This window comes from Cottoperca gobio, chromosome 17, assembly GCF_900634415.1.
Source record: "Cottoperca gobio chromosome 17, fCotGob3.1, whole genome shotgun sequence".
Classification (NCBI taxonomy): domain Eukaryota; kingdom Metazoa; phylum Chordata; class Actinopteri; order Perciformes; family Bovichtidae; genus Cottoperca; species Cottoperca gobio.
Genome location: NC_041371.1, coordinates 2187455 through 2214564, shown reverse-complemented (window position 1 = coordinate 2214564; position 27110 = coordinate 2187455). Strand labels below are relative to the sequence as shown.

The 27110-nt window shown below is 41.9% G+C and overlaps 2 protein-coding genes across 2 annotated transcripts in view; both read right to left on the bottom strand.

Annotated features, from left to right (window-relative positions):
* Positions 1–27110, bottom strand: part of LOC115022120 (receptor-type tyrosine-protein phosphatase N2-like) — a 181074-nt gene that overhangs the window by 140766 nt on the left and 13198 nt on the right. The window contains exons 2-3 of the mRNA XM_029452999.1: positions 23197–23247; positions 8704–8817 (exon numbers count right to left, since the gene is read on the bottom strand). Of these exons, the coding sequence (XP_029308859.1) occupies positions 8704–8812 (109 nt within the window). The 5' untranslated portion in view covers positions 8813–8817; positions 23197–23247. The remainder of the gene's footprint in view (positions 1–8703; positions 8818–23196; positions 23248–27110) is intronic.
* On the bottom strand, positions 4075–5738 carry LOC115022121 (E3 ubiquitin/ISG15 ligase TRIM25-like). The gene has a single exon (XM_029453000.1). The coding sequence runs from the start codon at positions 5722–5724 to the stop codon at positions 4585–4587; it is 1140 nt and encodes a 379-aa protein (XP_029308860.1). The 5' UTR covers positions 5725–5738; the 3' UTR covers positions 4075–4584.

Here is a 27110-nt window from a genome sequence, read left to right as displayed (position 1 = left end):
AGGATGGTGCTGGTAAGAGACGCTGCTGATCCAATCCCTGTTGTTGTATGGAGGTAAATCCAATGGTTGGATGTCTCAAGACCTGGACAAACAGAAACTATCTGCATGGCTTCTGGTGGAACACTTTTAGTAAATCAATCATTGCTGCAGAGGAGCGAAACAGGCACCTGATTATATCAAAACACAGCGGGTCACTGCTTTGAAAGACCCTCAGAGGCGGGACAGGGAGATCAGGTAGGGTTTGCATCGTCTCTGTGGGCCGACGGCTGCTCTGTCTTCACATCTGCAGGGCCTTCAGTTTGCTGTACGAGTGGGAGGAGGCTCCAGTGTGTCTGTTAATGTGTGTGTTTCTGTGTGTGTGTGGGCGGATTGAGGAGGGAGAACACAATCACAGCAACAGCTGTTTGAAAAATGTAAGCCATTAGTGAGAGAGCCGACAGATTTTATTACAACTTGGGTCTTATTTTATTGAAGTCACGGCCATTAATCCTGTCGATAATAACAACACTATACAAGTTTATTGGTGTGATCCAACAACACGCAGACGAACCTGAAGATAAGTCTGACAATCAGAATTATTTTGAAGACGAACTGTAGTATTATTCAAACCACCAACCTTTCGACCTACGGCACTTACCGTAGTTAAGTCGTGTGGGATTCATTATGCAAGTTAGCGCTGAAACAATTAGTCCAGACCACAGAACATTAATTGGAACTATTTTGATAATCGATTAATTGATTCAAGTATTTATCAAGCAAACAACAAAAACAACTTCTTTTCTCTGTCTTGTGTCTATAATAGGCTTTTATTCACAATTTTATGACATTTTGTAGTCTAAAGTATTGATCCATTAATTGAAAAAGTTATTATCCATCCATCCATCGTCTACCTCTTATCCGGGGTCGGGTCGCGGGGGCAGCAGCTCCAGTAAGGAACCCCAATCTTCCCTTCTCCGGGCCACATTCTCCAGCTCCGACTGGGGGATCCCGAGGCGTTCCCAGGCCAGTGAGGAGATATCTCTCCACTGAGTCCTGGGTCTTCCCCGGGTCTCCTCCCAGCTGGACGTGCCTGGAACACCTCCCTAGGGAGGCGCCCAGGTGGCTCCTTACTAGATGAACCACCTCAACTGGCTCCTTTCAACGTAAAGCAGCAGCGGCTCTACTCCGAGTCTCTCCTGATGGCTGAGCTTCTCACCCTATCTCTAAGGGAGACGCCACCCATCTGAGAAAACACATTTCGGCCGCTTGTACCCGTGATCTCGTTCTTTCGGTCATGACCCAGCATTCATGACCATAGATGAGGGTAAGAACGAAGATCGACCGGTAGCTCGAGAGCTTTGCCTTCTGGCTCAGCTCTCTTTTCGTCACAACGGTGTGGTAAAGCGACTACAGTACCGTCCCTGCTGCTCCGATTCGTCGGACAGTCTCTCGCTCCATCGTCCCCTCACTCGCGAACAAGACCCCGAGGTACTTGAACTCCTTCACTTGGGGTAAGGGCTCATTCCCTACCCGGAGTAGGCAATCCACCAGTTTCCTGCTGAGAGCCATGACCTCAGATTAAGTTATTATAACTGATAAAAAATGATGGTCAACGATACAAAAAGAAGACCCAAGAGCTGTCCTTTAACTGTTTGAACATTAAAACTCAAGAGTTAGACGAGAGGATCAACACAACACTCACAAAAGTCTATAAATATGAAGCTGCAGCCAGGAGACGGTTAGCTTAGCTTAGCATAAAGCCTGGAAACAGGGGGAAACAGCTAGCCTCGCTGTCTGTAGCTTCGGTCTCGATCTTCGAGTCGTATATACAGACAAGAAAGAAAGAAATAGTTGGTGAGAATATATAAGCTGGAAGAACTGTGTTATCTTTCCGGTGGACTGGCGGGGCCTGACTCGAGATGCTTCAGTGTCTTTAGAGTTTTGTCCTCTCTAATGGCTTCTGCAGACAGCCAGGGCCAAACATCTCATTTGCATAATTCAGTTCACTTCAGAGCGCCTGACAAATGCCTCCAAACTCCTCGCCTCTCTGTGAATCTGAATATTTCTCCAGCTCTCCCGTCGAGTGCCGATTCGGCGAATTAAACCAGAGCAGCAGTTTTTTCTTTTCTTTTCTAGAGGAGGAGGGAGGGGGGGGGGGGGGGGGGGGCAAATCAGGCTCAGAAGAAAGATGGCGGATAAAGGCAAGAGTGAAGAACATCTCACAAAATAAATGTACTTTTTTGACATCATTCTCTGTTCGGTGCACGAAGAGCTAAACTCCAGAGAGTTACAGGCCGGTTCCTCCTGCCCTGTTGTTCAGAGCAAAGCCTCATGATGAAAGTGCATGAAACCTCTCAGATGGCCAACGGGCTGTTACACAGGTGACTGCCTCCCTCTAGTGGTGTAATACAAAAAAGCTTTTTTTTACACCAGAAAAAGTGACAAGCAGCAGCTGATCATCAAGTCGTTTACACACAGGTTATATAACTGTAAATTAAAGTTAAAATCAAACAGTATTTCACATTTATTCAAGTCTGGATGCTCACTTATTATTGTTAATCCTTCTGTATTAACCATGTACTCTTACACTACCTGATCTGATACTGTACATACATATATATATATATATATATATATATATATATATATATATATATATATATATATACTGTATATATATATATACTGTATATACTATATATGCAACCCATCGACTGATCCCTACCTGTTTATATTTTCATGATGAAAACTGGCAACCTGATTTTGGTATTGTATATATTGTGTATTTGCACCTTTGTTTTATTGCATCATAGACTTTTATATTATATAAACCTTTCCACTTTGTATTGCAACTGCTGCAGTCGAAATAGAATAGAAACAGTCTTAACTTATACAGTAGTTTAGCCTTTTATAGGCTAAATGATGGTTTATACTGTAAGTAAGTAAGTAGTGTGTGTGTGTGTGTGTGTGTGTGTGTGTGTGTGTGTGTGTGTGTGTGTGTGCAATAAGAAGTAGGTTGGTGACGGTCCAAGTAATCTCTTAGAACCTGAGACCACTTTAACAGCCGAATGTTGTTCAAACCCACAAAAAGAAATATAAGGAATATAAGATACAGTTTGTATTGTGTGAGGTTAAAGCACAGGGAAATGATATTAAATAAACCTGGACTACTCTCAACTCCCTTATAATTAACTTTTAGATTGTGATGCTGTGAGAGCAGCGCGGCTGACGAGGCCCAGCAACAAGCAACAAGCAATGTTATGATGTAACCTTTAGGATATTATATTGGGCATTTTACTAATTGATTTGAAACAAAAAAGATTTGTTTATCGACATTAAATACAAATAACTGCACTTCTGTTTCATATAGAAGTGTCCTGTTTGTTCTCTTGCACCTTTAAGTTTTTAAAATGATGTAAAAAAAAAAGCTTCAATCTTGGAAGTAATTGTATTTATATATTTGTCTGTGTACATGTTCTCTTCACCCACACAATAAATCAATTCAACCCTTCTCTTCCCTTATTGATGAAGATTGCAATGATTACAATGACACTGCAATTCCTTAAAAAGACTTGAACAGCATTCACATATTTCATTTCATATATTTCAATTCAACATAAAACATATTAAACACAAGAACAATGAGATCAAACCACAGATTGTGTTTCTGCTCATCTGTGAAGCAGATCGACTGCAGAAGTAATTTAATGTGTGTTTAGTGCATCGTCAGCACAACATGTGACGGACACCCGCAGAAAATACAATCACCGCAAGTCTCCATATCTCGGACACGTTCATAAACAACACATCGATAAGTTGTGAGCAACAATGATACAGAATAAAAATAAAAATCTGAATCGAAACTATTGCCAAAATCGGTAACACATTATTATAACAATCGTTAATAAATGGTACATCGATAGTTGTTTTAGTGTAAACAAACAATACGATTATAGTTATAATGTTAAGGCTAATTATAAGTAATGCATTGTATATAATATATATATATATATTAAATATTTGTTTGTACCAAATGATTTGTTAACCTTTAGGAAATCAAACATTATTTGGATGGCGATTATTATAAAGTTGCAAAAGATAATAATACCTATTAAATTGTTAATAAATATGTTGTAATGCATCTATAAACATATTTTAGATAGTTAATACTTTGTCAGATTTAATAATTGGTTTCTGGTCCATCTATCTCTGTAATGTTTATAGACAAATCATTTGGTAATTATTGACATAATATAGTAAATAAAATGTTATGTGTGCAACAACAGCCATATGGTACAATATAGAATTTCTAAACTAATTATTTCAGAAAACACAAAATAAATTGGAGCATAACTAATAATTAGTCAACATTATTAATTATCATTTGACCATTTATTAATGATATTAACAAAAGTTCCAGTGGTTCAGCTGACACAGCGTGGCATTGTGTTCGCTCGAAGGCTGAAGAGCGAGTCCAGCGTAGACTCTCTCTACTCAGGACCTGACATAAGTCACTGGGTCTACCTGGGGAACCAAACGTTGGGACATTGAAGCTATGCCCCTCAGAAAAATGCATTCCTACGGTTTCTTTTTTTGGATGCAGAGTCATTTTACAGCCCTACGACTCTCTCTTCTCGTGAGTTGTTGTGAGAGTAAAGCATCCACTTCAGTCACTGTACGTACAATCTTTGGCCACATCTCACTCAGAAGGTCCTGGACTTTATCTCTGGCTTCTGACACAGCAGCTATCACATCCTTAAAGTACTGCAGAGGACTGTTGATGCTGGGTAACACTGTAGACTCCCTGAGATGTGAGAGTGAGGAGTAATGTTTTAGAAACTGGGTGTGGTCCTCTGTGTGTGCGAGCTGCTTCAGATCAGCGTCTTTCCTCTTCAGCTCAGTGATCTCCTGCTCCAGCTTCTCCTGAAGCTCTTTGACTCGACTCACTTCACTTTCCTGCTGCGATCTGAGCTGCTGCTTCACATCAGAGCTTCTTTTCTGCATGAGACGGATCAGCTGAGTGAACATCTTCTCACTGTCCTCCACTGCTCTGTCAGCAGAGCGATTGATGACCTCCACCTCCTGCTGAAGCAGCTTCACATCTTTCTCTCCGTCCTGGATTCTCTGCTGGATGTTTAGTCGACTCCCCTCGAGCTCTCTCTGCCTCTCAGTCCTTTCTGCTGCAGCTGAGACTGTGTCGTGGCCTTTATGTTCCTCCACAAAGCAGAGATAACAGATACACTGCTGATCAGTACGGCAGAACATCTTCATCACCTCATCGTGACGAGAGCACATGTTCTCCTGGAGCTTCTGGGAGGGCTCCACCAGCTTGTGTTTTTCAAAGGCAGGGGACTCATAGTGAGGCTGGAGGTGTTTCTCACAGTAAGAGACAAGACACACGAGACAGGACTTGAAGGCTTTCAGTTTTCTCCCAGTGCAGACATCACATCCCACATCTTCAGGTCCAGCATAGCAGTGATCAGCAGGAGCAGCTTGTAGTCCAGTCTTCTTCAGCTCCTCCACTAAAGCTCCAAACATGGTGTTCTTCAACAGGACAGGCCTCGGTGTGAAGGTCTGCCTGCACTTAAGGCAGCTGTGGATCCCATCCTTTTTATCCCAGTGGGATTTAATACAGTTCTTGCAGTAGTTGTGTCCACAGGGAATAGTCACCGGATCCTTCAGTAGATCCAGACAGATGGAACAAGAGAAGGTTTCCTGGTCCAGCTGAACTCCTTTCTGCGCCATTTCGCCTCTCAGTTGCAACGACTGTCACTTCCTTAGAAGTAGAACTAGTTTGAGCTATTATCTTAACAACATTTAGAGATCTGTAGATCTAAAGGGGAGGGAACCAGGAAATACATGAATAGAGTGTAGCTTGCTGTGTTTCAGGGCAGGCAGAGCACATTACCAGTTTATCAGGCAGTGACTCATTTCAGGAGGAAGTGCTCTGTTCAAGTGTGAACACATGAAACTGTGAGAACACAAAGTGCTTGGAGGCTCTCTCGTTACATTCACATAGCAGCAAGCACTTTGTCCATTTGTGTATTATTATATGACTTGGGGAAATATATAAGAGAAATAATACACTGGACCTTGTTTACACAAACCACAAAGGAGCATACAAGGCTGCCCCCCTCCCCCACCTGGGCCTCTCTGACTACACTGTTGAAGCCAGCATACAGAGCACGAGGGACAGTCACAAAACCAGTTCAGAAACAGTGACCTATGAGGCCTGATGGTGCCACCTCTGCACCAGACACTGACATACAGGAGTACACTGAGAATGTTGAGCCTGAATGAGCCTGTTGGGGGGGATTCAGACCATCACAGACTGCACACCTCCATCACAGGCCTATGACAGCAACGGCTCTCTGCTGAACCAACTCAACAACCTACCGGGTCGTGTGTTGAGTGTGGTGGACAATTCTTCAGAAGAGCTCAAGGATGTCTTCACAGACATCTTAAACACGTCCTTGTATCAGGCTGTTGTCCCCATTTGCTTCCAAGCCACCACCATCAAACCTTTGCCAAAGAAGTCAGCCCCGACCTGCTTTAACAACCACCACCCGTCGCACTGACCCCCACCATTATGAAGTGCTTTGAGAGACTAGTCACCTGGACAAGAAATTCCCCTATGTGAGAATGCTCTTCATAGATTTCAGTTCTGCATTCACTACCATCATCCCTCAGCAGCTGATAAGGACATTGGACCTGCTGGGCCTGAACACCTCGCTCTGTAACTGGATACTTGACTCTTTCACTGAGAGACTGCAGTCAGTAAAGATTGTCAATAACACATCAAGCACCAACACCATGAGCACGGGGCCCCCCAAGGATGCGTGCTCAGTCCCCTGCCCTTCAGTCTGCTGACCCATTACTGTGCACCAACTCACAGTTTCAACCCCTTTGTCAAATTTGCTGGGTTACATCAGCAACTACAGAGTCAAACTACAGGTGAGCAGCACCTGTCTGGGTGTGTACATCAACGAGGACCTCTCCTGGACACATCGCACCGCATCACTGGCCAAGAAAGCCCAGCAGCGTAGCGTAGCTTGGTAGCTTCCATGAACTTCGCTACATGTGTTGTCTTTTCATCTTTATTACTGGAGAACATACGTCATATGACAGAGATGCACTCATTAAAATCGATAAAAGTGCAGCGGACCTTGAGACGATCACCGCCCACAGAATCTGCCGACCAAATGCCACTGAAACCGGAGTGGACCACCCCGGGAGGGGGGGGGGGAGCCGAGATGTGAGCTAAGCTAACCCAGCTAGGACCCAGTCTGCTCCTGGCTGGTGAATTGGATGAAATAAGACTCAGGCTAACCCAGAAACGGGAGATAAGAGACTGTTATTAACATATTAACAAAGACCTGGCTCCCTCATGGCATTGCATGGGAGGACCGCAGAACAGAGCGCAGGACCCTGATAGGACGAGAGGACTCTGTGTATACATCAATGATGCTTGATGCTCAAACTTCAAAGTTGTTGGACATTTTGTATACGATCTGCCCAGAGAATTGTATTTGTTGCTGCTGGTTATATTCCTCCTGATGCACATTCAAAAATGCACTACTGTGTTGCTCTGTCATGTTTTTCTTTGTGTAGCAAAATGGGCTAAAACTGCAACGCCTTGTGCAACCCCGTGTTGCATAATGACAATACATGATCCTTGTCTCCTTCTACATCATGGAGAGTTCTCTGACCAGCTGCATGTGTGGTTTGGGAGCTGCACTGCCTACGAACACAAGGCCCTGCAGCGCGGGGTGAATGAGAATGGATAGACCACTGGTGCGTCACTCCCCTCCCTCCTGGAGATTTACAACACCTGCAGAGCTCGCAAAGCCGCCAGCTTTGGGAGTGACCCCACCCATCCCACAGTGTCCTCTCTGGGAGAAGATACCGGAGCCTCTGAGCTCCTCCACCCGACTGTGTAACAGCTTCATACAGCAGGCTGTCAGGACACTGAACTCTCTCTCCTCTGCCTGCAAGAAGTCTGCACTGAAACCTACTCACCCCTCACAGCAGCAGCTTCTCTCTAAAAACATTTAGGCACACACGCATCCTGTTGTTGGCATATTTCCTGCACATATTATTTCATCTCTATTTGCATTATATTGTCTTTATCCAAGTACTTGTATATACACCGATGCTCTATATGTCCTGTACATACGGCAGAACTGACAGTAAAGTGAAGTTAAGTTTAGTTTATATACTATACAAACAGAACATTGTGTTAACACATGTCTGTGTCTGTAGTCCTTTACAGATGGGTCTGCTCGTAGTGGGGACCGGCTTGTGACGAACCTAGCAGAAGATGGTTTTCTGTCCATCTCCGCATGTTGTGCCCTCTTTGTGTGAGCTAAACAGCTCTTCGCTCCAGCTTCACTCCTACACAGAACTCCCACATGCAGAAGAAAAAGCTTCATCCAACTGACCATAACCCAGTGCGGGCCGCTGGGTTTTCATCATCTCGATGTATGTACGCTATATGAGACATGTATTTGTCATTTGATGCTATATATATATATATATATATAGTCATGTACATATATGTATCATTTGTGGGAGACACAGTTGCACAACAAATAAAGAAAAAGCTAAATGTAAAATCGTCTTCGTAAAATTCGAGGGTGCTTTATTTAGTTGTTATGTCTGTGTGTGTGTGTGTGTGTGTGTGTGTGTGTGTGTGTGTGTGTGTGTGTGTGTGTGTGTGTGTACCTCTGTTGGAGAGCTTCTCCAGCAGCGTCCTGAAGCGTTGAACTACAGACGGGGAGACATCGTAGGTGTAAACCTCCTTCACTGGAACAGGGTGACACCTCCCAAACATGCCGTCTGTCAACACACCAACACACCAACACACACTTTAATTACAGAATCAAACTCACATTTAGATTTTGCATTTCACGCACTTACACATTTTAAAGGCTAAATATTACAAATCTTTCATTTTCGTTCTTTTCTGACTCAATTGTCTGGCAATGAATCAGGAATGTGTCTTTGGTGCCACCTAACAATGAAAACATTGGCATCGCATCACATCTGCCCGACAGCTCCATCACTTCCTGGAGTTGTTTTTAGCGGTCGTGGCATCTATCGATCTACAGCAGCGGTGGAGAGAATGGAACTCTGAGCACTTTGACTGATGATTCTGAAAAACCTGTCAATACCTGGCAATACACGTCAGAAACGTCCTCCCAGTAGTTGAACAAACTGTGTCAGGGATAATGAAGCTGTTCTGTTGACATCACAACATGTCAACGATCTGTTTTGCATGTACATTATCACATCTTATAAGATGCAGAGGTCCATCAGCTCAGTGGAAACACTTCAGGGTGAAGTACTGTAGTGAAAACATACTGCATTGCTTAAATTGCTTTATTGTTTTTATTGTTGTCGCATGATACGGGGTGAAGGTTTGGTTTTTATGGTGGGGGGGGCAGTACATTGATAAGGACACAGGGGGCTGTGTTTGACACAGGTCCGGTCTTAAACTAGTTGCAGCAGTACTTTTCCCCTCACCCTATTCCTTCACCCCTACGGGTCACCTGAGGGGTATAAAGATGAGGTTCCTCACACGGTATCATTGCTTGACAGACCTTCGTGCTAAGATTCTGTTCTTTGTACGTTGCACTTATATTGTTCTGCACAAGTTAATGTACCTGCAAGAATCCTGCTGTCCTCATGACTGTTTGCACTTATTGTGAGTCGCTTTGGACAAAAGCGTCAGCTAAATGTAATGTAAAGTAATGTAATGTGATGTAATGTAAAGTAAAGTAAAGTAAAGTAATGTAATGTAAAGTAATGTAAAGTGATGTGATGTAGTGTAATGTAATGTAAAGTAATGTAATGTAATATGTAGTAATGTAAAGTAATGTAAAGTGATGTGATGTGATATAATGTAATGTAAAGTAATGTAAAGTAATGTGATGTAATGTAGTGTAATGTAAAGTAATGTAAAGTAATGTAAAGTGATGTAATGTAAAGTAATGTAAAGTAATGTAATGTAAAGTGATGTAAGGTAATGTAAAGTGATGTAATGTAAAGTAATGTAAAGTAATGTAATGTAAAGTAATGTAAAGTAATGTAATGTAAAGTAATGTAAAGTAATGTAATGTAAAGTAATGTAAAGTAATGTAATGTAAAGTAAAGTAATGTAAAGTGATGTAATGTAAAGTGATGTAATGTAAAGTAATGTAAAGTGGTGTAAAGTGATGTAATGTAAAGTAAAGTAATGTAAAGTAATGTAAAGTAAAGTAATGTAATGTAAAGTGATGTAATGTAAAGTGATGTAATGTAATGTAATGTAATATAAAGTAAAGTAAAGTAATGTAATGTAAAGTAATGTAAAGTGATGTGATATAATGTAATGTAAAGTAATGTAACGTGATGTAAAGTAATGTAAAGTAATGTAACGTGATGTAATGTAAAGTAAAGTAAAGTAAAGTAATGTAAAGTAATGTAACGTGATGTAATGTAAAGTAAAGTAAAGTAATGTAATGTAAAGTAATGTAAAGTGATGTGATGTGATATAATGTAATGTAAAGTAATGTAAAGTAATGTGATGTAATGTAGTGTAATGTAAAGTAATGTAAAGTAATGTAATGTAAAGTAATGTAAAGTAATGTAATGTAATGTAAAGTAATGTAAAGTAATGTAAAGTGATGTAAGGTAAAGTAATGTAAAGTAATGTAATGTAAAGTAATGTAAAGTAATGTAATATAAAGTGATGTAATGTAAAGTAATGTAAAGTAAGGTAAAGTAATGTAAAGTAATGTAATGTAAAGTAATGTAAAGTAATGTAAAGTGATGTAATGTAAAGTGATGTAATGTAAAGTAATGTAAGGTAATGTAAAGTGGTGTAAAGTGATGTAATGTAAAGTAATGTAAAGTAATGTAAAGTAATGTAAAGTAAAGTAATGTAATGTAAAGTGATGTAATGTAAAGTGATGTAATGTAATGTAATATAAAGTAAAGTAAAGTAAAGTAATGTAATGTAAAGTAATGTAAAGTGATGTGATATAATGTAATGTAATGTAAGTAATGTAACGTGATGTAAAGTAATGTAAAGTAATGTAACGTAATGTAAAGTAATGTAAAGAGATGTGATGTGATATAATGTAATGTAAAGTAATGTAAAGTAATGTGATGTAATGTAGTGTAATGTAAAGTAATGTAAAGTAATGTAAAGTAAAGTAATGTAAAGTAAAGTAATGTAATGTAAAGTAATGTAAAGTAATGTAAAGTGATGTAAGGTAAAGTAATGTAAGTAATGTAATGTAAAGTAATGTAAAGTAATGTAAAGTAAAGTAAAGTAATATAAAGTGATGTAATGTAAAGTAATGTAAAGTGATGTAATGTAAAGTAATGTAAAGTGATGTAAGGTAAAGTAATGTAAAGTAATGTAAAGTAATGTAATGTAAAGTAATGTAAAGTAATGTAAGGTAATGTAAAGTGATGTAAGTGATGTAATGTAAAGTAAAGTAATGTAAAGTGATGTAATGTAAAGTAAAGTAATGTAAAGTAAAGTAAAGTAAGTAAAGTAATGTAATGTAAAGTGATGTAATGTAATGTAAAGTGATATAATGTAAAGTGATGTAATGTAAAGTGATATAATGTAATGTAAAGTAATGTAAAGTAATGTAAAGTAATGTGATGTAATGTAAAGTAATGTAAAGTAATGTAAAGTAAAGTAATGTAATGTGATATAATGTAATGTAAAGTAATGTAATGTAAAGTGATGTAATGTAATGTAAAGTAATGTAAAGTAATGTAATGTAAAGTGATGTAATGTAATGTAAAGTAATGTAAAGTAAATCGGCTGCATTACGACGTATTACTTTGCAAAATAGTTGAATTTAAATGTAATGTCTAGAGGACAGGGTTGAGTTTCCATTCGTGGATTAAAAGTGCAGATGACGCAAGAATGTGCTAGAAGTTAGCCGAATCCGTGTGCGTGTTCGCATCTGTGCTGTTTGTATGTCAACGCTCGAGTCTGCGGTTCTATGTGGTTGAGCGTGCCTTTCACTGCATATCTGCGCGTATGAATGTACGTGCATGTGCGTGGGAGAGTGTGCGCGCTGCATAATGACACTTCTAAATGCTAATCCAGGCCTCTGGTCTATAAATAGCCTCTGCGTCACTTTCGCCGTCTCAATCAAACTGCAAGCTCCATTTAACCGTCAGCGGAGGAAGACCGGCGTCTGGTCGGCGCTGCTGTAATTACTCTGAAATGTTTCACTGAGTGCATATTATGTTGTTTACAATGAAACGGAGGAGTGAGAAGTGCTGTGGGTGTGCGAGGAAGAGGGAGTGAAGTGAGGAAGAGGGCACAGAGACGGAGAGAAAAGGAGGAGCAGGATTTCTGCAAAGGAAATTGTCACATTTACACAAACTTCCTTAATATAACAGAAGTTTCATGCCTGAAGCTGCTGAATAAATCATGTGTGAAATAACGTCTCTGCCATGTAATACATTACCAGTGCACTGCTTAGGCCACGATTGTGTCATTGTTTTACTTCATTTTAAGTTTGCATAAACATATTTTCCGATGGAAATGTAAAGATAGAAAACAAATGTGTTTAGTTGTTGTCCTCTGAAGCCTCACCAGGCGGAGGAAGATCATCATTATGAGCCTGCTCTTCCCTTAATGCACTTACATCTCTGTGTCTTCCAGGAGCTACATGTGAATCATCCCTCATAATAAAACCCGTGTAGAGCTGCAGCATCAAGGCCAACATTCAAATTAGATTATCTTGACACTGGGCCTGGACGTTATAAATGTCCCTCATGCAGGAAACTGAATCCCTCGCAGCTCCAGGTCAGACTTGCTGCAAGATATTCCCCGGGAAGAGTCGAAGCAGGAACCACTGTGGTTATTCAGATGGTGGATTGAAGTGAGTGGGAAAACACTCAAATTCTCTCTGTTCTGCAAAAGACTAAAGCTAACAGCACGTCTCTGCGGTCTGGTGAACATTCTCTGCTGAATGTACGTATATTAAATAAGATTAGAAGGTTACATGTGGTGTCTCGACCCACCGTGCTCACTTTACATGCTTTGCACTAAGGATGCACTGAATCTCATTGGTAGTCATTCGGTGTCTTGTCGTTTATTTCGTAACTTGATGATCCCTCAAAAGGTGCATCCCCGTTTTCCACTTGGCATAAGTGAGAGAGAGGTCAAGCTTAAAAGATAAACCCTGAGTCTGAAACCTCCTGCTCAGTTTCAGCAGAACAGCTTCCTCTTCACGTGTTATGTCATAAAGCAAACGTCAAATATCAACGAGGATGGCTCAACGACACGTGTAACTGCGACAAAGTGCAAACATGAGTGAACTACTTGCACCACCTCTCTTCAGCTCTGATCTCATAAAACTGCGTTTATGTTTCTCCCAGAGGGAACATCTTGAATGATCTCTCATAATTATCCTCATGCATATCCGAGGCTCGGTGATTTATCCCGGTTCACTACCAGAGGGCCGTAATTCAGAGGCAGACATGTCTTCTTGTGATTTATGGTCCAGATTAGATCACAATGAGGATTCACAGGGCCATTCTCAGAAGCACAGGTTACTGTGAGATGGAGGAGATGACCAGATGTTGCTCAAATACAGCTCATTTAATTAAAAATACAAAAATAAACTTCTCTGAACGTCTGCATCACGTGTTTTGTTGAGTTTTTAACCCGTGCAGTTTCACCTTGTGTATGCCTTTGGCAATTTTCATCGGGGGAGCGAGGTTCAAACTATTTATTGTTCATCATGATTTCCCGGCAGGAGGGTCGTTAAGTACGGCACAGATACGGAAACTAGGCATGATTTCCAATGTTATTTTATACTATTTTAATTCTGCTATTTTTATACTATTATTGTTATAATGCTACTTCAGACTCATGTACATCAACACGGTGATTATTGTTCTGTAAATGCTCTTATTGTGTCTAATCTTGTACTAATTGTTATGTTTTTGCTGTGAAGCACTTTGAGCTGCAGTTCTTGTATGAAAGGTGCTATACAAATAAAGATTATTATAATTATAATTCTTATTATTATCATTTCGGTTTAATTTTAATTTAAATTTGTGCAGATTTCAGATTTCAGATTTCATTAATGGATGAATCAGCTCATGTAGATGTTGAGAGGAGCTTCTGCACCTGTTGCATCAGGATTACAGATCCACTGCAGCGCCTTCATGCGTTTCAGGAAGTGAGAAGTTCTTTGGCACTTTGCGATTAAAAGCATAAGTTTCTGATAATTGAACTTTTGCTAATTAATAAAGCTTAATAAAAGCATATTCTACTTTTGCAAAATGCAATCCCTCGATCGACAGAGTGCTAAAGCGTTAACATATGTTGGTGTCACAGGGAAACTGTTTCAATGTTCACTTAATAAGAAAATAGCTGAAGTTGAATTCCTTTTGGACCGTGTTGCTGTGCCTGGACACGCTGACTGAAAGCAGCTGAGTGCTGCCTAATGAACTGGAAGAAGACGTCTTAATGGATCTGTTGCCTCCGGGGACTCGCACAAGTCCATCATCCCTCACAGACTGCACCGCCACAAGATCAGTGACATCTGGCATCGCTTGGCAGCGTCTGGGCCGCTCCGACTGGCTGTGCAAAGTAAAGGCTTTCCTTCATAGATGTCAAGAACCGGCTCTGAACGTGCTCGCAATGTGTGTGCTTGATGGTGTGTGTGTGTGTGTGTGTGTGTGCATGTGCATGTGCATGTGCATGTGCATGTGTGTGTGTGCTGGGAGAGCAGGACGAGTGAGAGAGCCATTAAATAGATTTTGCAGGATGGTAGTTCAAATTTAAACATGTAGACACACGTTGATCGATGCCTGAACTGAAAGAGACCGACCGGACATTCTCTGAAATCATGAAGCTAATTGTTCTTTTTACTTTGCAAATTATCTTTTATCTTTTATCTTTTACTCCAAACCTGAAAAGCAGACAGGAAATGAGTCAGCGCGTCAGCGCGTCAATGAGTCACTGAGTCCGTGGTGCTGATCAATAAACACACACACACACACACACACACACACACACACACACACACACACACACACACACACACTTTGTTTTGCTAACCTGCTGCTCGTCACTTATGGTTTTTTGATTCCACTCTGACATCTGACCAATTACCTTTAATTACCCGTATTGGCTCATGCTAATTGCTAATTGCTCAGTTTTTCCAACTGAAATTAAAGATCGAGGAGGAAGTTTTTAAACGCTTTCAACAACTGCAAAAAATAAAAAATAAAACATGAACCGCAAGGGATCAACGTCACAGATTAATAATTAAAAACAATCTTTGAGGAGATATTTTGAGCCCGGGTCGCCTGCATGAGGTTTCTGTGACATGCTGCGATGTGCAGGAGGCAGACGGCGTGCAACAGGGCGCAGATGGGTAATGGGCCGGTTCAGCCTGTTGCCATGACAATTTCCAACGAGAGCTTTTAGTCCCTCGCAGCTAATCAACGGGAAACAGTGTACGGGGGCTGTGTGTGTGTGTGTGTGTGTGTGTGTGTGTGTGTGTGTGTGTGTGTGTGTGTGTGTGTGTGTGTGTGTGTGTGTGTGGATTCAGTATCATGTAAGGTCTGTAAGGGATGTTTTAAAGGTGCAATCCGTAATATTGTAAAGTCTCTTTGCACAAAATAATCGTGTTTTGTTTACATGTTGACCTCCGACCTCGGTGGACTTCGCTCTACAGTAACGTCACCTCGTCCGCTGCTCCAGTTATTAAATCTTCGGCTCATATCTTGTGTCTGGAAGTCCAACACTGTGAGACATCCTTGAAGTCCAGATTCAGTGCAGGGGACATCCAGATTGAATTCAGGCAGATCACTTTGCATGTTCCATGTTACTGTTAAAAACCTTCTCCCCCCCCCCCTGGTCATTTTCATTTAATGAAAAAGGGAACATAATGTTTCTACACTCTGTATATAGCGCAGCAATAACAACGATTATCACAGGCACACAATCCAATTCAGCTCTCTGAGTTAACTGAGGCCAATTAAAGCGTAACTGGAGGCTGTACTTTCCATGCTGAGCCAGCTTCTTCAAGATGAGCTCCATTACAGCTCCGACTGTGAAGCCGAGGGACACAATCAACACCTGGTGGCTCCACGGTGGAGCAGGAGATGGAAGACACGTCTCCACGGTGGAGCAGGAGAGGGAAGACACGTCTCCACGATGGAGCAGGAGAGGGAAGACACGTGTCCACGGTGGAGCAGGAGAGGGAAGACACGTCTCCACGATGGAGCAGGAGAGGGAAGACACGTGTCCACGATGGAGCAGGAGAGGGAAGACACGTCTCCACGGTGGAGCAGGAGATGGAAGACACGTCTCCACGGTGGAGCAGGAGAGGGAAGACACGTCTCCACGGTGGAGCAGGAGAGGGAAGACACGTGTCCACGGTGGAGCAGGAGAGGGAAGACACGTCTCCACGATGGAGCAGGAGAGGGAAGACACGTGTCCACGGTGGAGCAGGAGATGGAAGACACGTCTCCACGGTGGAGCAGGAGAGGGAAGACACGTCTCCACGATGGAGCAGGAGAGGGAAGACACGTGTCCACGATGGAGCAGGAGAGGGAAGACACGTGTCCACGATGGAGCAGGAGATGGAATACACGTCTCCACGGTGGAGCAGGAGATGGAAGACACGTCTCCACGGTGGAGCAGGAGAGGGAAGACACGTCTCCACGGTGGAGCAGGAGAGGGAAGACACGTCTCCACGGTGGAGCAGGAGAGGGAAGACACGTCTCCACGGTGGAGCAGGAGAGGGAAGACACGTCTCCATGGTGGAGCAGGAGAGGGAAGACACGTCTCCACGGTGGAGCAGGAGAGGGAAGACACGTGTCCACGGTGGAGCAGGAGATGGAAGACCACGTCTCCACGGTGGAGCAGGAGAGGGAAGACACGTCTCCACGGTGGAGCAGGAGAGGGAAGACACGTGTCCACGGTGGAGCAGGAGAGGGAAGACACGTCTCCACGGTGGAGCAGGAGAGGGAAGACACGTCTCCACGGTGGAGCAGGAGAGGGAAGACACGTGTCCACGGTGGAGCAGGAGAGGGAAGACACGTGTCCACGGTGGAGCAGGAGATGGAATACACGTCTCCACGGTGGAGCAGGAGATGGAATACACGTCTCAACGGTGGAGCAGGAGAGGGAAGACACGTCTCCACGGTGGAGCAGGAGAGGGAAGACACGTCTCCACGGTGGAGCAGGAGAGGGAAGACACGTCTCCACGGTGGAGCAGTAGAGGGAAGACACGTCTCCACGGTGGAGCAGGAGAGGGAAGACACGTCTCCACGGTGGAGCAGGAGAGGGAAGACACGTCTCCACGGTGGAGCAGGAGATGGAAGACACGTCTCCACGATGGAGCAGGAGATGGAAGACATGTCTCCCCAGGATTATTAGCTGCGTGTTCAGAAAGAAATCCTATAACTTAAAGGAAAAAAGACCTTTTTAGTCAACGTGTCCTCGGGTTTCACGAAAAGTGATTCACGAACACGTTGCAGTTCCTGCTGTTTGCATTCAGTCTTTTCAAAATAAACTTCCATCTTCACAGGAAACAACTTGGATAAGTTTAGGAAACAAAACTACTTGAGATAAAGATGGATTGTTGTGGAGTGTTTTGGGTTAAAATATCTCCGTACGGAAGTCACAAGACAGATGAATCAATTGTGGTTTCACACTTTTTTTATACTTCCTGGTTCACAATTACGTGGATTACAAACAAATAGATTGTGTGAGATATATTATGAATTGTAGAGCATGACCTTTGTAGGTCTGGCTGCGAACAGTGTGTGAGAACAGCCGGGTTCAGTTCACTAACTCATATGATCCATCACTTCCTACACAGATCAAGTCATTTGTAAAACTCTGAGAAATATAATTTGAGGCTGAACGACGGTCAGAAAACACGCAGACAAGTTGTTCCAATATCATCTGTTTGTCATGGTTCTTAGTTTATTTTTAATTTAACAGGTTTTATGTCTTTTTATAACGTATTTTGTGAAATCTGACCGTAACATAAATACATTATGTCAGGAAATGACAAACAAAATAAGAATTTGCATTAAAAACGCAACAACAAAGTGAATATGTTTGGGTTTGAGTCTTTTGGTTTGACAAATCTAGACATAAGGAAATTACAACGAGTATTTCTGTCTATTTTCTGACACATTACATTTAACATTTAACGACTTAAAATAAGTGCAAATTAATGAGGATTCGGCTCCAAACAGCAAGAATCTTACAGGTACAACAGCTTCAAATACGCCAAACCAAGTGCAACAAACAGAAACATGTCTTTTAACATATTTTAATGGACAAAATGATGATTCCATTCGACGAGAAAGTAATTAGTTGCAGCCCTAGTTAAAGCATTTAAAACATAGGAAGCCAGGAAGTATAACTGACAGGCAGCCGTCCTTATCTCTCTGGCTGGAAAAATAAAAGTTAGCAAACGTCCCGATTCTGCAGAAAATGGCCTTTAAGACGGTTATTAATGAAATTCTTACATCAGATTAAATCAAATGGACTGCGATCAAAAGCAGGTGAACTGAAGCGAACACAAATCAAACTGCATCCTGTTACTTTGCATCACTTTAGATGAAACAGACGATCGGAAACATTTCTGACTATAACGAGGAATAAAGCTGCGAATGTGACACAGCTCCGTCTGCTGTGAACAGCGAACATGTCAAGTCACAGATGGAGCGCCGTCTTTCCACGCAGCCGTTCTCCTTCTGTGCCCCAGACATGTCGGGGGGGGGGGGGGGGGACACACACACACACACACACACACGCTTTAAAAATAGCAAAGAAAGTCCACAGGGGTGTGTGGACTCTTTAACGCCTACTGAACCCTGGGTTATTGTTTCAATCCTGCAATGCAACTTTGTGTGGTTTTACAGTGTGTGTGTGTGTGTGTGTGGGGGGGGGGGGGGGGGCAGTCGCACACACACACACACACACACACACACACACACACACACACACACCTGGATACCCAGTGACTTCACTCTTTGCACACATTTATTCGTATTATTTATTATGATGTGTTCACATTTATTGATACTATTTGTAGTTTCATATCTGCCATATTTATATTCCTGTGGTATACGTGTACGTTACGCTGCACTTTACTGCTTCTTTGCACTTCTGGTTAGATGCTAACTGCAGTTCGTTGTCCCAGTACTTGTACTCATTAAAGTTGAATATGAATATGAATCTTTTATGCTGGAGGTACATTTGTCTGAGGATTTGTTTAAGGTGGTCAAAAGCCCATTTAAGACGTGGAATATGTAACATTGCTGTGTTTTGTCCTGCAGACATGAATGCACTGTATCAGGCCTGAGACATGAGATCATAAAGAAAGAGTTTCCTGCTCTCACAGGCTGCATTAGAGATGGATTTTAAATTAACAGCCATCAGGAGCGAATCACAGTGAATATGTTAATACATGTCCTGCTCAGTTTCATAATCTATTACAGAATCATCCGGTTTCATAATGGCTGATGGTGCACAAGCACAGGACGAGGCGTGACGTTGGGACTCATCTTCAATCTGCTCACATGCTGTAATGTGTTTTGTTGGATATTCATGATTACGTTCGTGCAGCTGGCACGAGAGTGAACATTGAAGGTACTGAAGGGGAGTCTGCTGGTCTGATTATTAGCACTGTGAAGTCTGAATCTGGCAGGGTCAACTGGATGGTAACAACGTTATTATGTTTTTATATGACACGGGGAAAGCCTCTTTAATTCTTCAAATGTTCCGGGTAATAAAAGCATATTGTTCTGAATAATATTGTCACACAGTGTGCAGTTCAGTGTGTTGAAATGTCTTCCGATGCCAAGGTAAAAAGAACAACTTGTTTCCACTGGGTATTGAGACATGTTTCGAGTTGTCACACTTTGTTGTTGGAAAGAGAGAATGTCCTCAGCTGAACAACACCATCATTACTCATTGTTGTTTGTTCTGCAGAGAGATTATAGCCAGCTGAGGCAATCAGAGCTGCTGTGCGTCCTGATAGAGTCTGAGCTGCCAATCACCCCCGCAGCAGGCGAGGGGCAGCGTGACGGCGGCTATTGTAGCAGGTCAGACACACGGTGGGTGAGAACAATGGCTCGAGCTGCAGCCAACGTTTCCACTGTGAGATCCAGCTGTCGGAGCCTCGCCTCACCTGGCTCGCTGGAGGGGGCGAGTAGCTTCACCAAAACTGTTTTTGTGTCATCATGTTGTTATTGGGTTAGAATAAATACTGCGTCCTGATTTGTTCACACAGCCGACATTTCTCGTGTTATTTCCCAACAACATGCTTCGGTGCAAAGTAACGTACAACATGAATTAGCTTAGAATTAGACAACTTGTTTACTTTGTGTTGTAGCGGTTAGCTTGGGTTAGCTTGGGTTAGCTGAGGTTAGCTTGTGTTAGCTTGGGTTAGCTTGTGTTAGCTTGGGTTAGCTGTGGTTAGCTTGTGTTAGCTTGGGTTAGCTGAGGTTAGCTTGGGTTAGCTGAGGTTAGCTTGGGTTAGCTGAGGTTAGCTTGAGTTAGCTTGGGTTAGCTCAGGTTAGCTCAGGTTAGCTTGGGTTAGCTGAGGTTAGCTGAGGTTAGCTTGGGTTAGCTTGTGTTAGCTTGGGTTAGCTGAGGTTAGCTTGGCTTAGCTGAGGTTAGCTTGTGTTAGCTTGGGTTAGCTGAGGTTATCTGAGGTTAGCTTGGGTTAGCTTGTGTTAGCTTGTGTTAGCTTGGGTTAGCTGAGGTTAGCTTGGGTTAGCTTGGGTTAGCTCAGGTTAGCTTGGGTTAGCTGATTAAGAGCTGTAATGCTTAAATTATCATCATGATGCTGAATGTTACTACGTTATTAATATTAATAATTTAGACAGACAAACTGATATTCTATTTTATTATGTACACTTAATTCAAAGTAAAGCCGTCTCATACAACAGGACATAATGCAGCACATTGAGATATGATGTGTGTAATGATGACGTGTGTGTTAACTGCTCTGCATATCTAATTATTAATTGTATGTTTGTTGTCGGTCGTCTCTGCTCATTCTGCACCGTGTGTAGTCTGTGCTGCGTTAGACTGAGAGGTGTTTCTGTTATTGTGTCATGATGTAGTGCAGTAGTGTTGTATCAGAGGTGTACCTAACAAACACCTGAGTGTGTGAGTGGTGAGAATGCTGAGCAGTGTGTGGGAGGACTAATATATATATATTTATTAACTGGGCAGATATTCACTACCATGCAGCTGCAGGGTGATTACAAGCAGCAGACGTCACTCAAAATAATGTCAGTGATCAGTCACAGTCCTCCATCACAGCAACACGACGAGTGAACAAGCATCCGACGGAGGCTTTTAATGCCCTGTGTGGACGAAGGGGAGCAGAAAATTGTATTTACAGCTCAAAAGCCAGCGAGGCAACAAACCACAAAACTGTGAGCGTCACTGAAATCTGCAGAATGGGTGAAATTCTTCTCCCTCTGTTGTCAGACAACAGTTACTGAGCCATGAACACACATAGAAGTCTTCTCTTTTTATGTTTCAACTTTGCATTTTCTCCTTCTATCATTTCCCCTTTTATGTAAGGGTTAGATACAAGAAAGAAAAACTAATAGAAATACAATTTGTGTTGTGTTTTGTCATTTAGCTCCTTCATGAGGATTCCTTATATGATAGTCTAACCCAGGGGGGTCAAATTCATGTTAGTTCAGGGGCCACATGCAGCACAATGTGATCTCAACTCCACATGTTCCCTTCGTTTTAGTGCAAAACAAATACAAGTACATTCTGAAAATGTTCAAATTTGAAATTTCTTAAGAAACAAAGGTGGAATTTCAACAATATTATCAGTTATAATTTACACATGTGTGTTACAACGTACAGATCAGTGTGTCTACAAAGGCACACAACATTTCGTCACAGGTATCTGGAACAGTATTTTACTTTATGATCAAAACAACTAATGTTTACACTTTGCAAAGTCATCCCGCGGGCCGGGATGTAAAAAGTTAAAGACTAAATTTGCAGGACACGAGCTTCACGCTCTCGACGGCAGTTACAGTCCTGATTGTGTGTTCTGACTAGAACCTCCATCCTGCAGCATCACATACGAGAGAAGACGTGAGTGTGACCAGCAGAGCACAGAAAGGTCGAGCAGCAAAGACAAACTATCAAAATAAAAGCTGCTTTCTTCACAAAAGCCGAAACAAGGTCACCTGCGGCCGTCACAACAGACGTAGAGCTGAGCTCGGCTAAAAATAAGAAGTCACAGCTGACATTGTGATTTGTTTTCCTTCCATCCACTCTTCTGTCAGCGTTAGATTACGGGGCACATTTCCAAGGGACGCCGTGCACACAGGAAACAACCGAGCTAATGAATTCAGAACAAACACGCCCCGCCTGAAACAAACACACGTGGGGAAGCAGGTCAGACAGCTCGGGCCACCTGCAGCAGCAGCCCGTCGCATGCTCCATGAGATTATACAACAGATTCTGTATTCTGTATCTCTGTTGGCTCTCTGTCTCCTGCACACATGTTGATAAGTGACGTCTGCTTTGCACCATAAACTCATAAAACACAGAAAGCAAAAGAACAGATAGAGTTCCAACTCTGGGGAACAAAGTTGTCAAACCCACGGAGGTAAATTCCAAAATATATGCAGATTATTTTATGTTTTATTTGATACTGGGTTGATTCTCAGCAGGGGTTTCTTTTCTCTTGATGCCAGAGAAGCCGTGAGGGAAGCGTAACGCAGAACGAGTTCATATGTATATGTGGCTGTGAGGGCGTGAGTACAAAACGCAGCAGTGATTCTGAAGAGGGCTGTGTAAAAGTAGAACTGAACATTTCGCTTCTTGCAACAGCGTTCATTAGAGACTGAATATGTTTTAGACACTTTGTGAACAACAGTGGCTGCAAACAAACAACGACTGTAGCATTCTGTAAAAACAGCATTTTGCACAAACATAATAATATCTCTCATCATCTGTTCTGAGAGTCTCCTGATGTTGTTTTTGTATATGAAGACCGAAGAGAATCGTTCGCTTTTGTGGTTAAATAAACCAAATAAAGTTACTGCTGATGTAAAACGAACATTTTCTACTACTGCAGATCAGTGTGTGTGTGTGTGTGTGTGTGTGTGTGTGTGTGTGTGTGTGTGTGTGTGTGTGTGTGTGTGTGTGTGTGTGTGACATCTTACCGTTGACGCAGACCTCATACGGTGAACACAGCTCATTCTCAAACAGGCAACCTGTTTACGGAGACACACAAAAGCAACACACTGGTTAGCAGGTTGACACTTCTATTCAAAACAAATAAAAAACTATCTATAAGACAAAATGCCTTTAGAGGAGAGTGAGAACACAACATTAATACATCAATGAATCTTTATTTATATGGCTCATACAGTGGCTGCTCCCAGTGTGCAATGATGATCCTAATACCCTGCGACACAGTGTTGTTAAAACAGGAATATGAGACTAGATTGCTTAAAGGTTCAAAGTGTAATTCTGAGCCACCTGCTCCAAAGAATAGTGCGCATTATTTCACCTCTCAGTACAATCTCTAATGTGCATATTTAAGTTGTAGTAGTTTGGCATATTTATTGTATTCTAATGTATTCTTTATATTGTGTTTTGCATCTACTCCTGTGTAACGCCTGTCAGTCAGTCAGCAGGGCAACAACACCAACATTCGTGTTCCCTGGGCACTGATGTTAACGGGACTGTAGTCCGTGTCACGTTACGTTACTTTGTTTATTGGACATATTGGACAATTAGATATTAGTCGTCTTGTCTTCCCGGTGGCGACGCAGCCAGGAGAGCAGGGGGAGGAGAGAGGTCGCTAACTGAAGCTACACCCTTTCTCGGGGCTGCCGAGAGGAGGAAGCGAGGTGGTGCGGGTGGTAATCAAATAAACAAACTATAAAACAGACATGGCTGTAATATTTACAGTCAGGCAGCTGGTCTTCTTCTCTCTGTGCTGACGGCAGACTGGAGCTTCACTGAACTCTACATCAGTTCTCAACCTTTTTTGGGCCCCCTATCCATTATCCTGGTCCCTTACCGCCCCCCCCCCATCAAATAAAATGTAGGCTAATTGTCTCCCCTTAATTTTAATGTTGATTATTATTCTGTTTGTATTATTATGATTATTATTCTTTAGTATTTATATTACATTTAGATTATATACATTTTTCTTATCATTAGATATTATGTTATTATAAAAACTCAAATACTCTGAGATTGAAGTTACATAATACAATTTCAAAATAATAACAAATACTTTATTATTAAAATATATTTTAGTTGTTTTTACCTTCAATTACCCGCCATTTTATTCAGAAGTGTCAAATGCAATGGTAAGAAGTTTGAGATTCAAACTTTTATATATATATATATATATATATATATATATATAGCGCCAAATCACAACTCACTTTTCACATTGAACAGGTTCTCTTTTATTAAATAAACTAAACGCTTATGTTATTTATCTAATTTATGTGTACGTTTCTGTGTCTACTGTGTTGCTGCTTTGCGCATTCACATTCTTTCCTCTGCTCTGTTTCACGAAGGGCGGGGCTCTGCTCCCGACACACATGTGCGCGCGCACATCTCCAGTCAGAGACATAGCGGAGGGAAAGAGGAGAGAACTACAAAGTGCAAAAAAGTCAAAGATCCAACAAAGTAATTATTAATGGAGCGACGTCGACCCCAACGTTCAAAAACTCAGGCGAAAAGATCCACGTTTTTTAAAAGGCACACAGCCTGAATCATCAGCAGTGATGCAGATGTTAGCTCTGCTGCTACGAGCAGAGTGCAGCTCGTCTGCTGCCTGAACACTGGTCAGAATTTGGTTTATTGCCAAGTAAATGTACGCATACAAGGACATTACCTCGCTCTTTTTTTCAAATCTCAGATTTAACAACAGCAGAGCCTATAAAACAGGGGGGGGAACCTTGCTCCTATCAAGGGCCATTTCAATTTTTACAAAATCCTTGAGGGCCGTACTAATTATTGAACTCAGAACCTCTGCTAAAACATTTAAGACACAGCCCATTCATTTCACCTTTCTTTCATGCTTTTTCATCCATGTGTCTTTCTGTTTTATCTGTCCATGTGTGTATGTTCCGCTCTGCAGAGAGCTGCTTGTTGGGCCAAACTCCGCCGAAGAGCGTTAACTTTATCCAAACGCACTCGTCCTTTCAGCTCGTGCAGTTTGACATGTTTCGTGGTGTAATGACGCTCAAGAGCCTTTTTTAATCACCGCAAGCGCGTCGGCACAAACTAGGCACACGGTTTTAACTTCCACAAAGAAATAATCGTTCGTCCATTTCTTCCTAGAAAGTGCGACATTCTGCATCCAGCTTTCTCTGTTTTACACTCGCCATGCTGCGTTCGCTGATGTCAATGACCGTCTCGTTTAATATTGAAGTTTTTTGACATGACGTGACCACGTGATGACACGTTCCGGTTGTGTTCAAGGACCCTGACCATGGCCAGGAAAAACAGTCAGTCGCCCGATTGATTCTAATGCTGCCTAAATTTGGATTAATTTTTTTGGAGTTGATTTTTGCGTGTGTATGAATTAACTCGAAGGCCAGATCGTCTTGCAGGCCGGAAGTTCCCCACACCTGCTATATGACAAACACCCCCCAAAAAACGCATAAACGCCCCCTTTCTAAAACATTGTTTCCATGGACCCCCCCACTGGACGGAGCGAATGCTAGCTGTTAGCATGCTAAATTCCGTAGATATCTCTGCAACACAACACACAGACGTCTTTAACGTCAACGCTGTTACCTCTTCACATTCTGTTCATAATGTTAGCTCATGGTTTTAATATTTTAAGTTTAAATTCTGGCATATCTTCCATATTGAACCTTTAATAATGCGTCTCTTGTGTTTCATGTATCCTGAGTTAACACTGGGTTGAGGGTGATGTTTCAAACTTGCACCTTCATTGCTCCTCTGGGAGAGGAGGGGAGGCAGCCGTATGTTATCCTGCTCCACTTACAGGAGATCTGGCAGCTTGTAACACTTCTTCACACTCTGTCTGTCTGCAGCTCTCTGGCTCTTACAAACACACACAGTTCTACACACTGTTAAATAGACATTTCTGAGCCTGCTGTAGATTTAGGGACTGGAGATGGTTGTTGGGAGTTAGAACATATAAACTATAGTGGTGTAAGCCATTTGCAGCAAATGTGCTTCCTGCAGCTGCTACACAATAAAAGCGCTACAGTGCCAAAATAGATTAATGTTTGATTTTGGCTACAGATGAAGGTCGCTCAGGTTAGTCTACGCAGATGATGATTTTAATCAAAAAGAGAGCTTTATTAACAAAAGCTAATAAACATACAGATATACAAAGTAACAGAGCAGGACATGAGCAGGACACGAGCAGGACACGAGCAGGATACGAGCAGGACACGAGCAGGACACCAGGTAACATCAACGACGAACTGACAAGATGAAGGTCGCTCAGGTTAGTCTGAGTTTAACTGAGTCTACTCGTTGGTCTTAATCTCCTACGACTACATCTGCATCTATTATGCTACTATCTTCTAGCCTTCCGCCACTAAAACCCTGATCAGACTGAGCGTTGTTATATCATTTATAATGAGAGTGAAGCTGCTTTTGTGTTGGTACGCATGTCACACTTGTGCAGGAGCTCCCTGAACGCCTCAAGTTGAATAAACATCTGTCAGAAAAGTGCCAGACGTCATTTACAACCTGCAAAAAAGCGCTGTGTCTGATCGGAGCCTAAAACTACAACTACCTGTATCTACTAATCTACTACTAGCACTACTACTGCTACTACTGCTACTACTAATACTACTACTGCTACTACTAATACTACTACATCTACTACTGCTACTACTAATACTACTGCTGCTACTACTACTACTACTACTAATACTACTACATCTACTACTGCTACTACTAATACTACTACTGCTACTACTAATACTACTACATCTACTACTGCTACTACTAATACTACTACATCTACTACTGCTACTACTAATACTACTACTAATACTACTACTGCTACTACTAATACTACTACATCTACTACTAATACTACTACATATACTACTACTAGCAC